Below are 18,144 nucleotides of genomic sequence, written 5' to 3' on the forward strand. Positions count from 1 at the left end.
AGTAAAACAGTTGCGCCAGATTCTGCTTTGTTGGACAGTACTCTTAGTGCAGGGTACCAGATACAGATTGTATTATAAGTCTCTGATGGTACAAAGGAAGATTTTTGCCAAATCTCCGTATTCGAAATTGACAGGATAGGAAACATTCCAATATTTTCAAAATGATTTGCCTATCATGAATACGGTATAAATGGTCATACAGAATACAGGGAACAGAAAAGGATGGACAAAAATAAAGAATAGAAAAATGCATCACCTCACATATCAAGTTGTAATTTAACACTCAGGTTAGAATGAAGGTTGGCGCCTGTGGAAACGTTTAAACCTACTATAACTTCATGAGCCTGTTGTTCAGTGGTTCTCGTTTGTTAGGTGTTTCTTGTTTCTTGTTTTTATAATTATTATAAGATTATACCGTTGGTGTATTTCTTCAATCCATGGTTATAATCTAAACAAGGTGGGGTTTTATTTAGCTTGTTTTCAATTCCTAGAGTCTCGATAACTAACAGTGTTAAACCTAAACGGATATATATTTTTGTAAACATTTTAAACATTGTAAATTCAATTCCCCCATGTCTATTTGTATTACATTTAAAAAAAAAATGAAATTGCAATGATAACGTAAATATTTTCGTACGGGTATGGATAGTAAACCCCACATTGACAGAAACAGTGATTTTTCGTACGGGTATGGATAGTAAAGTTAAAACCCCACATTGACAGAAACAAATGCCTGTGGTAAATATATGTATCCGCTAAAAAAAGTCCAGGTAGTCTCCCTTAGAAGCCTTAATCGAGGAAAAATTATCGAAGTGCGGTCTCCGTGACTGTTATCAGAGACATATATACACATATGTGTATATATATGTCTCTGCTGTTATAGAATAATAATTTAAATTTTTTTTATATAACATAATTATGCTTAGTTTGCTTATTAATTTATTTAAGATATTATTTCTTTTATAATACTGTTTTTAATATAAAAATGTATTTTAACGTATTACGGTAAGTATTAGATATAACAATGTACCAAAGTATGATCATGCATTTATAAAATTCTGGACGAATCCTAGATCTTTTATATGCGGATATAATTCATGTTTGACCCTTTTTGATTTAGTGATTTACAATCATGGCACGACAACACGAACAGCTGAATATTAGCCTTGATGAAAACAATCTAGAAAAAAGTGCACAAGCTATTTTAGATGTAATAAGACCTCAATGGCAAACAGATAACATAAAATTTAAGGTTTGTAAGCAGTTGTCATCATTTATTTTGTCGCTTTATGCAGCTATTTTGCACACTTCTGAAGTTCGTTGACCCTGGCCTGCTATCTTTCTACTGAGACTACTATAACACGTGTTATAGTAGTCTCAGCTTTCTATCACTGATAAAGTGTGGGTTGAATTTCTATTGGTTAAGACCAGTGGCTACAGTTCTAAAGATCCCTGTTCGATTCTATTCTGACTCGGGGCCCTGGCCAGTGGATATTTCAGTACATCACTAGCCTGACTAGGGTGATGTTCACCCTCTTACATAGTCCAAATAATTATGACGTCTTGAAAGGCTATTATATTTTTTTTCTTTGACGCCTTAACCATGTTAACACTTCGAAGTAAGGTGTCACGTCAAAGAAAAAAACGAAATAAGACGTCGAAGAAAAAAAATATGATAGCCTTTCAAGACGTCAGAATTATTGGACGATTTTTGGGGTTTAAAATCTGCGTGTTTTTTTTTTAGCATATATATGTTATTTATTGTGTCTGAAACTTAACACACAATTTAATACTCATAGGTCTTTTGCTATAGCTGTTCGCCCAAAATAATGTTTGCTCCCATTAACATTCGCCCCCTGTCACATCCACACCCCACACATTCACACCCATTGGTGGTGTGACATTATTGCTTGCAAGTTAGAAAACTTAGTAGAAGATACTTAGTCAGCTGTAAGCGGTTTAGCTATTAAAGGAAGTACTTCTTTAGCTCAGTCGGTTAACACGCTGCCTTGTAACACAGAGGTCCCGGGTTCGAGTCCCGGTGGAGACATGCGATTTTGCAAGAAGAATCATGCTCTCAGGTTACATTGGCGGCCAACAATAAAAAACCCACGGTTAGAAGAAATACCTAGCCAGGTTAAAATATAAATATAAAAAAGATGAAGATATCATCATTATAGCATGTATAGAATATAATGACTCTTGAGGTGGGGGAAGTGTCACTGGATTGCTTCCCTTAGAAAACTTAGTAGATACTTCATGTACTTAGTCAGCCATAAGCGGTTGAGCTAAGGAAGTACTTCTTTAGCTCAGTCGGTTAAAGTGCTGCCTTGTAATACAGAAGTCCTGGGTTGGAGTCCCGGTGGAGACATAGGATTTTGCAAGAAGATTCATCATGATCATGCTCTCTGGTTACAGTGGATCCAGGGGGCATGGGACCCTTCCCCTCTTTTGTTCATTGTTGTGGGAAAATTTTAGTTTACTATATAGCATGTATAGGGAATTACTGAAGTATAAGTTCCGAGACTACAATTGTCGTCCCTTGATTTTTTTGTTGTTCACAAATATAGTCCCTAGTGTTGACAGTGGGTTACTTGCCATTAATATTTATACCCCTTCCAAATTTATTTCTCCATGTTTAATGCCTCAAATTTTAAGAAGGGGGTAAAATTACACTGTTAAAAAATTTGGGTCCCGAATTTTTAAGGAAAGTAGTGATTTGATCCAGCTGAAAAAGGTGCAAAATTAGCACTTTGGGAGCTGCCAAAGATTTCAAGACGCCCTTAACATAAAATTGTCCATATTTTGAGTTAGAGCCGATGAAGTTTTCTATAATTTTGACCATTACTGGAGCCTGTTCCCTTAGGTCAGTCAGTGGGCCCCCCTTTGAAAAAGTTGTGGATCCACCACTGAATGGTTATAAATGTGTTTAAGTAAGTCATGTAACTGTATTGCTATAAATAAAAAAAAATTATTGTTTCAAACTACAGTGAAATTCTTAAAATGTAAACAGGTTCCCTCTTTTTTTAGCTCATCTGGCTCAATGGCCCTGATGACCCCACCTGACAACCAACATGGTTGACATGGCTAAAAATAGAACATAGGGAAAACATGCAGTTTTTTGGTATATACATGTATCTCTAAATTAAAGTAATTAGAGCAAATCTGTCATAGGGGTAAACATGCTTATCAGGTTTAGATGTACATCTATCTGCAAAATTTTCAGACAACCCATTGCCCCTTAATTAGTAATTTTAAGGAAATTTTGAGGTTTTTGGTTATTATCTTAGATATTATTATACATTGTCATGATTGTAGTATCTAATGATATCTACATGTAACATCTAATAATCTTTAGTATCTACATGTAAATGTAACACTATTTATCCTGTTTTTAACCTTATTTTGCATGATTTCAAAAACAACAGTAAAGACATGTGAGCGACACAGGCTCTTGAGAGCCTTTAATTACCCAAGTTATAACACTAATTGTAATAATATACCTTCAACAATGAGAAAACCCTACATTTTGTATTTCAGCATTTCACTGAAGGTATAACTAACAAACTGATAGGATGTTATGAAGCAGACAAAGGATTTGGTTGTGATGTGGTGCTAATAAGAATATATGGTGCTAATACAGATCTGATTATAGATAGAGATACAGAGAAAAATAATATTATATTTCTGTCAGAGCATGGGCTGTGTCCGCCACTTTATGCTGAGTTTAATAATGGCGTGGCTTATGGATTCTCTCCTGGACAAACACTGGACCCAGAATCAGTTAGAAGATACAGAGTGTAAGTAGTCCGGGATAACTTGATGCAGATCTTGTTATGTTTCAATGCTTCCACACACACAAAAAATATGTTACAGAGCAATAAAAAAAAATCACTGAATAACAGGCTCCTGATTTGGGACTGGTACATACAGAATGTTGCGGTGTTAAATTGGTTTGAACATACTAGCCCTCCCCTAACTTTGGACTGAGGTGTAACAGTACAACATAACAACAACTTTAAAAACCAGTTGAAAAAAGCACCACTCATCAGAGGGATACAAGTAGAAATACATCTCACAATAACCCAGAGTGGATGTGCCAGGGCACTGATACATCTGCACAACAAAAAAGACACTAAAGTAAACATCTAAGAGTACTTAGTAATTAGTTTAAAACCAATAACAACGAATAAAAAAAAAATCGTCCATCTAAGACTAAATCTGATCAGTTTTCTTCTCAATTGTTGTCCTATCTGCATCTTGTGTTTATTTTACAGACAAATTGCAAAGGAGATGGTAAAACTACATTCTCTAAAACCAAAATCAGGGTCTCCACCATCTGCAGGTTTGTTTCCAAAACTTGAGAAGTGGTTGGCTATAGCACCAACTGGGTACGACCAACCAGAAAAAAATGAAAGGTATTCTGTCAAATAAGATTTTTTTAACATAAACTTCTGCTTCATTCCATTACTTTAAATATGGTGTCTGTCATCCACTGTTTATTCATATCTGCTGTATCGTCATGATCATAAAATTGAGAATGAAAATGGGGAATGTGTCAAAAAGACAACAACCCGACCATAGAGCAGACAACAGCCGAAGACCACCAATGGGTCTTCATTGTAGTGAGAAACTCCCCCACCTGGAGGTGTTCTTCAGCTGGCCCCTAAACACATATGTATACTAGTTTAGTGATAATGGACGTCATACTTAACTCAGAATTATAATATGTTTGTGCGTTGTTCAACCGTCAAGGTCACAACAACCATTGATAGACTGAAATTGGGAGAAATGTCAACTTGAAAAAATTGATTTTTAGCTCACCTGGCCCGAAGGGCCAAGTGAGTTTTTCTCATCACTTGGCGTCCAGCGTCCGTCGTCCGTCGTCTGTCGTCATCCGGCGTCGTTAACTTTTACAAAAATCTTCTCCTTTGAAACTACTGGGCCAAATTTAACCAAACTTGGCCACAATCATCATTGGGGTATCTAGTTTAAAAAATGTGTCCGATGACCCGGTCAATCAACCAAGATGGCCGCCACAGCTAAAAATAGAACATAGGGGTAAAATGCAGTTTTTGGCTTATAACTCAAAAACCAAAGCATTAAGAGCAAAACTGACTTGGTAAAATTGTTCATCAGGTCAAGATCTATCTGCCCTGAAATTTTCAGATGAATCGGACAACCCGTTGTTGGGTTGCTGCCCCTGAATTGGTAATTTTAAGGCAATTTTGCTGTTTTTGGTTATTATCTTGAATATTATTAGCTCACCTGGCCCGAAAGGCCAAGTGAGCTATTCCCATCACTTTGCGTCCGTCGTCGTCGTCCGTCGTCGTCCGTCGTCCGTCGTCGTTAACTTTTACAAAAATCTTCTCCTCTGAAACTACTGGGCCAAATTTAACCAAACTTGACCAAAATCATCATTGGGGTATCTAGTTTAAAAAATGTGTGGCGTGACCCCGCCCACCAACCAAGATGGCCGTCACGGCTAAAAATAGAACATAGGGGTAAAATGTAGATTTTGGCTCATATCTCTGAAACCAAAGCATTTAGAGCAAATCTGACTGGGGTAAAATTGTTTATCAGGTCAAGATCTATCTGCCCTGAAATTTTCAGATGAATCGGACAACCCGTTGTTGGGTTGCTGCCCCTGAATTGATAATTTTAAGGAAATTTTGCTGTTTTTGGTTATTATCTTGAATATTATTATAGATAGAGATAAACTGTAAACAGCAATAATGTTCAGCAAAGTAAGATTTACAAATAAGTCAACGTGACCGAAATGGTCAAATGACCCCTTTAGGAGTTATTGCCCTTTTTAGTCCATTTTTAACCATTTTTCGTAAATCTTAGTTATCTTTCACAAAAATCTTCTCCTCTGAAACTACTGGGACAAAATAATCCAAACTTGGCCACAATCATCATTGGGGTATCTAGTTTAAAAAATTTGTGGCGTGACCCGGCCAACCAACCAAGATGGCCGCCATGGCTAAAAATAGAACATAGGGGTAAAATGCAGTTTTTGGCTTATAACTCAAAAACCAAAGCATTTAGAGCAAATCTGACATCAGGTAAAATTGTTTATCAGGTCAAGATCTATCTGCCCTGAAATTTTCAGATGAATCGGACAACCCGTTGTTGGGTTGCTGCCCCTGAATTGATAATTTTAAGGAAATTTTGCTGTTTTTGGTTATTATCTTGAATATTATTATAGATAGAGATAAACTGTAAACAGCAATAATGTTCAGCAAAGTAAGATCTACAAATAAGTCAACGTGACCGAAATGGTCAGTTGACCCCTTTAGGAGTTATTGCCCTTTTTAGTCCATTTTTAACCATTTTTCGTAAATCTTAGTTATCTTTCACAAAAATCTTCTCCTCTGAAACTACTGGGATAAATTAATCCAAACTTGGCCACAATCATCATTGGGGTATCTAGTTTAAAAAATGTGTGGCGTGAACCGGCCAACCAACCAAAATGGCCGCCATGGCTAAAAATAGAACATAGGGGTAAAATGGGGTTTTTGGCTTATAACTCAAAAACCAAAGCATTAAGAGCAAATCTGACAGGGATAAAATTGATTATCAGGTCAAGATCTATCTGCCCTGAAATTTTCAGATGAATCGAACAACCCGTTGTTGGGTTGCTGCCCCTGAATTGATAATTTTAAGGAAATTTTGCTGTTTTTGGTTATTATCTTGAATATTATTATAGATAGAGATAATAGTAAGCAGCAAGAATGTTTAGTATAGTAAGATCTACAAACACATCACCATCACCAAAACACAATTTTGTCATGAATCCATCTGTTTCCATTGTTTAATATTCACATAGACCAAGGTGAGCGACACAGGCTCTTTAGAGCCTCTAGTTATAGATAGAGATAAACTGTAAACAGCAATAATGTTCAGCAAAGTAAGATTTACAAATAAGTCAACATGACCGAAATGGTCAGTTGACCCCTTTAGGAGTTATTGCCCTTTATAGTCAATTTTTAACCATTTTTCGTAAATCTTAGTAATCTTTTACAAAAATCTTCTCTGAAACTACTGGGCCAAATTAAACCAAACTTGGCCACAATCATTATTTGGGTATCTAGATTAAAAAATGTGTGGGGTGACCCGGCCAACCAACCAAGATGGCCGCCACAGCTAAAAATAGAACATAGGGGTAAAATGCAGTTTTTTGCTTATAACTCAAAAACCAAAACATTTAGAGCAAATCTGACATGGAGTAAAATTGTTTATCAGGTCAAGATCTATCTGCCCTGAAATTTTCAGATGAATCGGACAACCTGTTGTTGGGTTGCTGCCCCTGAATTGATAATTTTAAGGAAATTTTGCTGTTTTGGGGTATTATCTTGAATATTATTATAGATAGAGATAAACTTTAAACAGCAATAATGTTCAGCAAAGTAAGATTAACAAATAAGTCCACATGACTGAAATGGTCAGTTGACCCCCTTAGGAGTTATTGCTTTTTATAGTCAACTTTTAACCATTTTTCGTATATCTTGGTAATCTTTTACAAAAATCTTCTCCTCTGAAACTACTGGGCCAAATTAAACCAAACTTGGCCACAATCATCATTTGGGTATCTAGTTTTAAAAATGTGTGGCATGACCCAGCCAACCAACCAAGATGGCCGCCATGGCTAAAAATAGAACATAGGAGTAAAATTCAGTTTTTGGCTTATAACTCAAAAACCAAAGCATTTAAAGCAAATCTGACATGGAGTAAAATTGTTTATCAGGTCAAGATCTATCTGCCCTGAAATTTTCAGATGAATGGGACAACCTGTTGTTGGGTTGCTGCCCCTGAATTGGTAATTTTAAGGAAATTTTGCTGTTTTTGGTTATTATCTTGAATATTATTATAGATAGAGATAAACTGTAAAAAGCAATAAATGTCAGCAAAGTAAGATCTACGAATAAGTCAACATGATAGAAATGGTTAGTTGACCCCTTTAGGAGTTATTGTCCTTTACAGTAAATTTTTAACCATTTTTCGTAAATCTTAGTAATCCTTTACAAAAATCTTCTCCTCTGAAAATAGTGGCCAAGTTAATTGTAGATAGAAATAATTGTAAGCAGCAAGAATTTTCAGTAAAGTAAGATGTACAAACACATCAACATCACACAATTTTGTCATGAATCCATCTGCGTCCTGTGTTTAATATTCACATAGACCAAGGTGAGCGACACAGGCTCTTTAGAGCCTCTTGTTTTATTACATAAAGATTACAACTTCACATAAATTCTTCCATGATTATCTGAAATTTCATTGGTCTTTTTAAATCCTAAAAATTTTAGAGTCTTATCATATCAAAACCTAAACAATGCCTATATGAAAATGATGGTGGATGCTAGCTAAACGTTATTTTTCTTAAAATATGCATTGATTTGTTATTTTTTCTTAGATTTAAAAAAAATGTTGGATCTATAGAAAGGCTGATGAAGGAATATGAAGAACTGAAGAAGACAATAGAATCTCTAAATGCTCCTGCTGTCATGAGTCACAATGATCTCTTGTTAAAAAATCTAGTTTATGATGCAGCTACAGGTATGATGATGTTTATATGATTGAAAAAAGTACTACAAATCATGCAAATTAAGACATCAGATATGAATTGATTTTTTTTTTATATCTGAGTTACATACAATGAGTTGTTAATTATTTGCTGTAGATTTACTGTTTAAGTATAAAACAAGGAAGTGTGGTTTGATTGTCAATGAGAGAAATATCCACCAAACTTGAAAGATTAAATAAAGTGGATGTAAGCTATATTTGCCTTCAACAATGAGAGAAAAAAATTATACCGTATAGCTGTTTAATTTTACACATGTTACACTGAAGATTCCTTTTAAGAGTAGATAATATTAATTTTAAACTGATTGTCAATGTAAAAGAATAGAGAAACTATTAAAAGATATAAAAGTTTGACTGTGATACTTTTTAATGATTTTAGACAAAATTAGACACTCTTTTAACTGATTGGCAAAAAGATTGTTATTTATACATGACATCATGAGACAAAGTCGCCTTTTAAGCAAAGCATTAGGCAAGCAAGAATATTTAACATCATAGTTTTTACCAATGAAGAACAAAGCTTAAGTAAACTACACATATGGGAAAAATAATCAACTGTTTAATGAAAATTAAAAATCAGAGAAATGATAAATGGACAAAATGTTTATCGTGAAAATGCTAAGTGTGAATATGAATTCTAGAGTTCTGTCCCTTTGAGTAGTTTTGTATATGTATGAAGATATATGAAAACTCTACTGTAAATGGGAAAAAGATGGGATGTTGAAATACATTAAGATATTTACATACTTTAAAAGGCTTTAAAAAATATTGTTGAGAAAAAAATTTAGCTTTAAAATGCAGAAAATTGGCAAAAATTTATTTTTTTATCATTAAACAAAACCTTTGAAAACTAAAGTACATGTGTGAATAGGTGTTTTAATTTGGTTTTCTTCTTTTTCAGACAAAATTAGTCTTATAGATCATGAGTATGCAATGTTTAATTACCAGCCGTATGATATAGGAAACCATTTCTGTGAATATGCAGGTATTGTAACAGAAAGCAGAGATAAGGTTAAGCATATATGCTAACACAGATTTAGAGTTTTGAAATATCTGGGTACTCCAACTTCGCTAGCCAAGGGTTATCGTCCACACCCTTCCTCTTCACCCTTGGCAGGTTGAGCCAACATTTGTGATAACAATGTTGCACCATCTATTGGATGATTAAAGTCACCCCCATTCCTAATACATTATTCTTGAACAATGGTAGCACTTGAACTCTCTTCAGTGTGGAGGTGAAAACATGGTAGTGTCTAGAGTTTACTAACTTGGTTAAGCAGGAAACGAAAATTATTTCCACATTTGTGCAAGAAACATACACAGGAACTTCTATTATTTGATTAAGAACATTTAAATTGTCATTAATATCGTCATATATATGCATTTGGGTGGTGGGGGTTGGTATAGACTTGTTGCACAATCAGCGTGGTATTTGTTTACCTACATTTTCTACATTTACACATGATCATGTTATATAGACTTTTTGATTTGATGCAGCCAGTTATGTCTGCGACCAATATATATCATTACTTGTGTCTCCAAAATTCTCTATCAATCTGCCAAGGATGAAGAGGAAATGAGTGGATTGTAACCTTTGGCTAGCTAAGATGTGGGTACTATTGCTGTGCATTTATTGCAAAAAGAGATAGATCAACCAAGTTATTTTAGGAAAAAATAGGAGTATAAGGGTGAGAAATGACAATTTTTCAAAAATAAAATTATATTTTTGCACTATATTGGCTATCTAGAAAATCCAGAATATATACAATGATATATGAACAATAAAATTGCAAATAAGAATGTTTATTTTGTATTCATCTCTTTGACCGATGACCATACTAGTACTATAAATCAACTAATTTTCGTTATTTCAGGAGTAGAAAATAACGCGAATATAAATTGTTGAAAATATGTAAAACTTGGATCTTTCCATATCTAACATTATCAGGTAAATAAGAAAATTAGGAAAGTTAATAGCTGCGAAGTTGACTAGAGAGGGCTAAAAGTGAAATAAAGTACATGTATCCCTAAAAATAAGTTGGTTTATCGAATCAATCATGTTATCTTAAATTTCAGCTAAATTTCATTCTGCTACCCACAATAACATTATACTTCATGATGGAGGCCTTTTATTGCCTGTATATTCTGAAAAATAAAACTATAGAATATTTCCTTTATCTTTAAGGTGTAGATGAGGTAGATTTCAGCAGGTACCCAAACAAAGAGTACCAGTTAATGTGGCTACGTACATATTTAGAAGAATGGAATAAACAAAACGAGATAAAATCTGCTGTGACTGATGAAGAGGTTTATAAGCTGTACACACAGGTTAATAAGTGTGCTTTGGTAAGTTATAAATCTCGATCAATCTAGTAATCTATCCATTGAACATCAATACATTTAATAACATGTATAACCGGTAATAGATTATATAGTGCAAATTTGACACCTTTGTATTATGTCCTTTCCGAAAAGCCATCAGTTTCATATATCATCATTAACCTTCTATTTGTAAACATTAGGTATGTCATAATATTTGTATCTGTTCAATGTATGAAGTTATCCTTGTTATTACATTTGAATTTGAAATAAAATAAAAGACTTGTCCGCTAAACACAATTTTAGCTCTTTTTTCACAAATTTTATAACTTATATATGTGTTTGTTCTTTTCATTTTCCGAAAAGATTGTGTGACTTAAAATAAAATTGAGAATGGAAATGGGGAATGTGTCAAAGAGACAACAACCCGTCCATAGAGTAGACAACAGCTGAAGGCCACCAATGGGTCTTCAATGCAGCAAGAAAGTCCCGCACTTGGAGGCGTCCTTCAGCTGGTCCCTCAACAAATATGTACTAATATAATTTTCAAGTTCAAGCTATTCTGAAGTATGGCTCCTGATAGATGATGTATAACAACATGATTTCATAATCAGCATGCAAAGTTTATTATCAAATATTAATGCCATGAACATTAAATTTCTTAAATGACAAAAAACATGAATAGAACAAAAGACATTTACCAACAACATTCCTGAAATGCTAGAAGCATTGGAACATGGATTTAAATTGGTCTACTTTAAATCTAGATCTGGATCACAGGAATACCCCAATATGCATGAAATAATGTACAATCTGAATTAGTACATGCTAATCGATATTAATGAACTCTATAAAACTGATATACACTTTAAAAACACTAGTACTATCAGAGCAATCAGGATGTTAACTGTTACATAAATCAGGCTCAAAGTACTTAATCTTCTGGTTAAAAATAATGGATTTTTTTTTATAAGAGACAAAGGGTGGCAGACATTAGATTAGTAATTATAGGTCTGACACCTTACGTCCTTTAATAACAACTTAACCCTCCATATAGTTGAATGTACATGATCTCATACAGCAATTTCATAAACAGGACAAGAAGACGGCTTTTTTGTACAATGCTCAAAATAATGATTCTTTTCCTTGTTATATTTCAGGCAGCACATTTTTTCTGGGGAGTTTGGGCTTTGATACAGTCAAAATATTCCACTATAGATTTTGACTATTTAGAGTAAGTACTTATCATAGTTTACCATTAGTTATGGTGTTTCTTCAAAATGTCTTGTAATTTAATGCAGGTGGTTGTATTTGTATTGATGTATATCTAATTATATTTTTCAACATATTTTAAACCAATATGAGATATGAACCTGCATCATAAAACTCCAGGTATACTAGGTACTTCGAGTACAAAATTTTGGCTCTTACATGTAATAGGACATGAATTTTTTTCTTCTCTAATATAAACTGTTGTGGGACAGCCAGAGAAATATTATAGAATAAAAGTAGACATGGTGCCAGGGCAGATTCATTTATAAATGAACATGAATCATACACCATGTCTGCCTACTAGGGAAAGCTTTCTATTTCTCATTACACATTGTCTGCCCACTTGCCCTCATTAACTCAAACTGTCAAATGCCCAAAAGCATTAACAGCCGTTTAAGTTGCTTCCTGAGAACAATTTTTTACAACATTCGTAAGAGCATTTTTTACTAAAAAAAAGATGGAATTTGATTTTAGAATTAAATTGATCTCATTTTACTTTTAAAATATTTGTCAATTAACCGACAGAATTAGATACAGTCTGTCAATCCTGAAACAATTCTGACTTTTGGTCCAAAGAAGCACAGGTTAAAAACGAGATTTTGTTAATATATGTATATATATTGAATACATTATTTAAAAAATCTCGTCCTGTACCTGTGCAAAGAAGTTGAGCAAAATGCGTCTACTTCGTATTTTTTTCATCTATAGGTCTATCATGGTGTTCTTCAAAAAGATTCATCATATCGTTATTATCTGGAATTAATATCATTATATTTTGCAACCATGTGATCGAATTTCGCATATTTGACAGCTAATACACTGCACGGTTGTCGAAAAGCCATGCTTATTTATTTAAAATCTTGGTTCTTAAAACGCTTTACCTGGTCATATTGGTGATTGCTTTCAAACATTTTGAAGATCTGCAGTTTTTTAAACGAAAAGTCGGATCCCGACAGATTGAAAAATCCAGATTTTTAATATTTATTTGTTTTGGTCAAGAAAATGTTTAGGGTTGGCGTCAAAAACGGAGGTAGGGTCTGGAAACCGGAAACACACTATGAATTTATTTTGGCCTGACATCTGATGTATGCTTCAAGCATTAAATTTAATCACCAGTCTTTTGAAAAAGGCTTTTTGTAAGCCTATGAAAGAAATGAAATTAGGTAAAAAGAATAAAAAATGTGTGTAGTTTTTAATTTTTAAAATTTTTTTTATTGAAGAAATACCATGTCAATGCATTCCAGAATTCAACATGTCAACTACAGACACATAGAAAGAGAATTGTACACATGTTGGCATTTAATCAGAACCATTGATACAAAAGGATTGCTGCATTAGAAATTGTGATTTTATATCTTCTCTCCTTATCTTTTACTTTTGACAGCAACACATGAACTTAATTTTTTTTAGATATATGTTTACGCATAATTAATAGAAAGTTAATTGTTTTGTTTTTATGATGATTTTTGTTTTTCTTTTCAGCTACGCCATAATGAAATTGAATGAGTACTTTGCAAGAAAGGAAGAATTTTTAGCACTTTAAAATGTTGTAGAGTTTGACACTATGGTAGGGGATATAAATTATATTTTTAATATCAAATATTTTAATTTATTTACACTCTTTTATAGGAGATTTTCACAGATATTTGTTATTTATGTTTACATAGTTACATTTTAGGAATACATAATTTATTTGTCTATATTTAAAAACCTAACTCTTCAATTGTGACCATACTCAGGTATTTTAACATTCTATAACTGTGACAGCACTCTTGTATTGTCAGGGTATATATATAATTGTATTGAAATATCTGTGTTGCATATAGAAAGTTTTTCAAACTCCATACAATTTTCAAAAATATGTTTGATTAAAATATTACATTATGAAATATATTAATACTTGTGTAAGATTTTTTTGGGTAAAACATTTTAGTTTCTTAAATAGTATTTTTATTACCATTGCTAATGTTTTAAAATTAAAAAAAATAAACATTAGTTATTGCATGTATTGGTTAAGTACCAGTTTTAAGTATAAGTTGGTTTGCTGGAATTAATTCCTTTTAGATTTAGTAAACACTAGAACACTAGACCACACCCGCGAAATCGCGGGCATACAGCTTGTGAACTGTTGTAGGATGATTTTTTTGTAAAAGATATTATGTATGAAGAATTTCATAAAAGGTACCAAAAGCCCTCTCCCTTTTTCCAAAGTCCGATATTTGTTTCCTTTCTGTTAACAAAATTCAATTTATTTTCGTGTTTCTGGCCTCAGACCACAATTATTCTTCCCCTTTCGTAATAGATAGATTATCATTTAGATTGTAAAAGTTTTGGTGCTAGTTTTTTTTTATATCTTTTAGTGTATGTATCTCATACTGAAGTTAGTATTTACAAAAAAATAAATATAAACCTTAGACATATTTGCTCAATATATATATACATGTACCAGTCTTTGCTCCTATCTAATATAATTCACAAACAAGTATGATGTTCATTATCACTGAACCAGTATATATTTGTTTAGGGGCCAGCTGAAGGACGCCTCAGGGTGCGAGAATTTCTCGTTGCATTGAAGACCTGTTGGTGACCTTCTCCTGTTGTCTGCTCTATGGTCGGGTTTTTGTCTCTTTAGCACATTCCCCATTTCCATTCTCAATTTTATAACCAGTTCCTCTTCAATCATTAATTGTTGCAGCAGGGTAATTGCATGTTTCTACCCTTTTTTTAATCTCATCTCTTCATATGGACCAATTTTAGGAAGACATTTTAAATTCTAAACCTTGTTGATGATCCTTTTATCATTTTAAACATTGAAGTCTCTTTGGGATTCATGGTTATTGCTTTTTTTGTGTGCCAAAATCTTTATCCATTGGATAAACAAAAATTTTGTTTTGCAATATACATATATGATGTTAATGATTATGCAAAAAAGTGTGTTTTTTTTAAACGTTAAAGTTATAAACGTATAAAAATTAATATCTTTTATAATGAAAATTCTCTGATTAATAGTGTTTAATTTTGTCAGGTTTTATGGACATCAATTCTCATTTATGAATTTGACTTGGAGGTCAGTATTTTTGTTATATTTTTATATTATATAAACACTGTTTTTAAACTTGTTTAAACTAGCATATTTAACAATTATGATAAGAGTCTTAGTTCTTCAAACTATTGTTATGTTTTGTTGTAGAATATTCATGTTTGGTGTTGTTTCGCTCAGGACACTCCTCTTTATACATGTTTTACAAATGTTATGATGATGTATTCATGGTTTTGTTGTATTTTATTATTTCTATGCAAAATGTTTTGAAATTCATGTATTATATCTAGCCTTTATTGTCATTTGACCTTATGGAATAGATATGCATACAGTAATTGCTTAATTTTTAGTATTTACAAACACTTTTAACCACTGTTATCTGGGTAAAAAAAAATACTTACAGCAATTAGTCGCTCAAATTTCACAAATTGTCAAGTTTCTGTTTTATCAAAAAAAAAATCTTGAATTTAAAACTAAAAAATGTTACACTTGGTAAATTAAGATTTTACACCTATTAGTTTCTCATTGTATTCAGAAAAAAACGTTATGAGCTTATAGATTATACAGTTGTAGCTTTAGATATTGTAAAACAGTTTTACAAAGGTCACATGTTACAAAGACAATTGCTCAAATACCAGTATTTTCATTTGAAATTGTGAATTTTAATAGATTATTTTGAATGAAATGACAACTATTTGATTGATATAGAAGTAATGATATATTAAGTGGTTATAACATCATGGGAAATCAGAGCTAACAAATAAATTGATTTTTGTATTTGTAAAATGAAGTTACTAATAACTATCATAAATGTAAGAGTTTGTGATATACATTAGATATGCATCAAATCCAAATTTTATAGTAGCAATATAAGGAATTGAAAATGACAAACAAGAGCAAAGAACTGCTATATAGATCACTCACATATATTTATAAAAATCACATTTTAGATAGATTAATATTTTAAACCAAACTATTCTATGTCTTGATAGTGTTTATATGTATGAATAAGCCTACCAGGCAAGAATTAATATGTCTCTTTAAAGAAAACATTTTGTAATTGGGAATTGTTTGATGTTTATGTAGTTTGTTTTTTACTATAAATTTGTATACTCCATGCATTTAGACATGACTTCTTTTTGTATAAATACTTGTTAGCTGATGACCTTATAATTTTGATTCATGTAAGTTTAATCTCTAATTGAAGTATATATCGCATCTCGTTTTAAGGAAAAATGTATTCACAAAAATTCTGAACTCCAAGGTAAATTCAAGGAGTGGAAACCAATGTACGGACAAAACTAAAAAAAAAAAAAAAAACAATTTTCCTGCCTTGGTAAACAATTTTACAGTTAGGAGCTAGCTAAACAGCCTACTTGTATGATAGTAGAATATAGTTCTGTTACAGAACTTGATAATTGTCTTTAAATCTGTAATAATTTGCCAACCTTCCCTCTAAAACCAATTCGATGACATGCATGCAAGCCTGCTCCCTAGATCTAATCAATTTAAAAAAAACTCATTTTGATTTACTATGAATAATGAATCATAATAATTCTAATATGTTTTATCTGAATGTTGATCTTTTAATTATAACATCAACTACAAAAAATGTATCCCTGTTCATAAATTGCATTATTTCAAAAGATTTAAAAAATACAAATGAAGGTAAATCATGATAACAAAAAATTCCATATCTATTGAGGAAATTGGTATATTTATTTTCGATTTTCTAAATGCATTCCTGTGTCCCTATTGACTTCAACCTCAATCAATCATAATAAAAAAAAACATCAAGTTCATCCAACGTTATTACTGTAAATGAATAATGTAAATTAAGAAATTGTTGCGAGCATTTTTTATTGCAATGTTTGAAGATTGGACAAAAATGCCAGATAAATTATTGCAATTGCAGAATAAGCTGCATATAGATTTATGTATCGGATATTTGATTGACAATTCTTATTTTCGCTATACTAAATTAGACACACAATTCGCTTTGGTTAAAACTTGGCTGAAATTTCTGAAATTACAGTACCTCAATTTGAAGTTCTTCAAATTTTATTGTTTTGTAATTGATTATTTTGTAGTTAAGAGAAATAAAGGACACATTAAGGAATGCATCTCAATCATATTGTGGTAAAGCTGGTCATTTTAAGCATCGATCATGATTAAAAAGTAGTCCTTACCTGATGAGATTTGCTCAATCTAAGAAAGGTTTAAACTTTAAAACACTGCCAAGCTAAGGAAGGTTTAAACTTTAAAACACTGCCAAGCTAAGGTTACAGAGGATATGGTTTTGGGAACAGCTGTTTTGATTTTAATTTTTGTTATTTTATTATTTTTGAAAAGATTATAAATATCAAAGTATTTATTGTAGTTGAGTTTGTTTTATACCATTTTAAGTGACTTGAAAAACCGAATTTACTGACTTTCTTTTTTTTTTTGGCTGAAAAGGAGGACAAAAAATAGGGGCGATGTTTATTTTTTGTATTAGGCCTTATGTTTCAGAAATTAAAAGACTATATTTATACGTTCTTTACAGGTGCCTCTTGTACAGTTTCCATCTGTTATCTCCTTTGTTCTTGACCTAATTGTCATCGACAGCGAGGGCTCATGAATATAGTTTTTGTCGCACAAACTCTCACTTATTAGTAATAGGATACTTATATTTGCTATATGTTATTCTTTCACCTGACATAATTTCAATAATCAGTGATCATTGATAAAAGGTTTGTTTTCAAGTTGGTATCCCAGGTACTAAAAAGTAATCCTTTGACTTTACATTGTGTCTGGAATAATTGTAAATATTAAATTCAGAGGAGATGGTATAAAAGGTTAACAAATACAAAACAGTTCAACTAGAAAACTAACAGTTATGTTCTAAACAAAATGATATATTACTAAGACTACTAAAGCTATGCATT

General features: G+C 32.3%; 1 protein-coding gene and 1 long non-coding RNA gene across 2 annotated transcripts; both read left to right on the plus strand.

Annotated features, from left to right (window-relative positions):
• Window positions 1–1,099: 1,099 nt before the first annotated feature.
• On the plus strand, window positions 1,100–15,730 carry LOC143082735 (ethanolamine kinase 1-like). The gene is made up of 8 exons (XM_076258568.1): window positions 1,100–1,252; window positions 3,541–3,800; window positions 4,278–4,418; window positions 8,417–8,559; window positions 9,488–9,571; window positions 10,772–10,932; window positions 12,066–12,139; window positions 13,660–15,730. The coding sequence occupies exons 1-8, from the start codon at window positions 1,133–1,135 to the stop codon at window positions 13,718–13,720; spliced, it is 1,044 nt and encodes a 347-aa protein (XP_076114683.1). The 5' UTR covers window positions 1,100–1,132; the 3' UTR covers window positions 13,721–15,730.
• A 63-nt stretch (window positions 15,731–15,793) lies between these two features.
• LOC143082736 (uncharacterized) lies at window positions 15,794–17,748 on the plus strand. Its single transcript, XR_012980461.1, has 2 exons — window positions 15,794–17,434; window positions 17,469–17,748. It is a non-coding gene; the product is annotated as an uncharacterized LOC143082736 (long non-coding RNA).
• Window positions 17,749–18,144: the final 396 nt, after the last annotated feature.

This window comes from Mytilus galloprovincialis, chromosome 7, assembly GCF_965363235.1.
Source record: "Mytilus galloprovincialis chromosome 7, xbMytGall1.hap1.1, whole genome shotgun sequence".
Lineage (NCBI taxonomy): Eukaryota > Metazoa > Mollusca > Bivalvia > Mytilida > Mytilidae > Mytilus > Mytilus galloprovincialis.

Excerpts from the sequence above, each read along its gene's own strand:
- LOC143082735 (XM_076258568.1), top strand. The coding sequence starts at position 1,133 with ATGGCACGACAACACGAACAGCTGAATATTAGCCTTGATGAAAACAAT. Across the intron at positions 8,560-9,487 it reads AGTTTATGATGCAGCTACAG|ACAAAATTAGTCTTATAGAT; the intron begins GTATGATGATGT and ends CTTCTTTTTCAG. Across the intron at positions 10,933-12,065 it reads AGGTTAATAAGTGTGCTTTG|GCAGCACATTTTTTCTGGGG; the intron begins GTAAGTTATAAA and ends GTTATATTTCAG.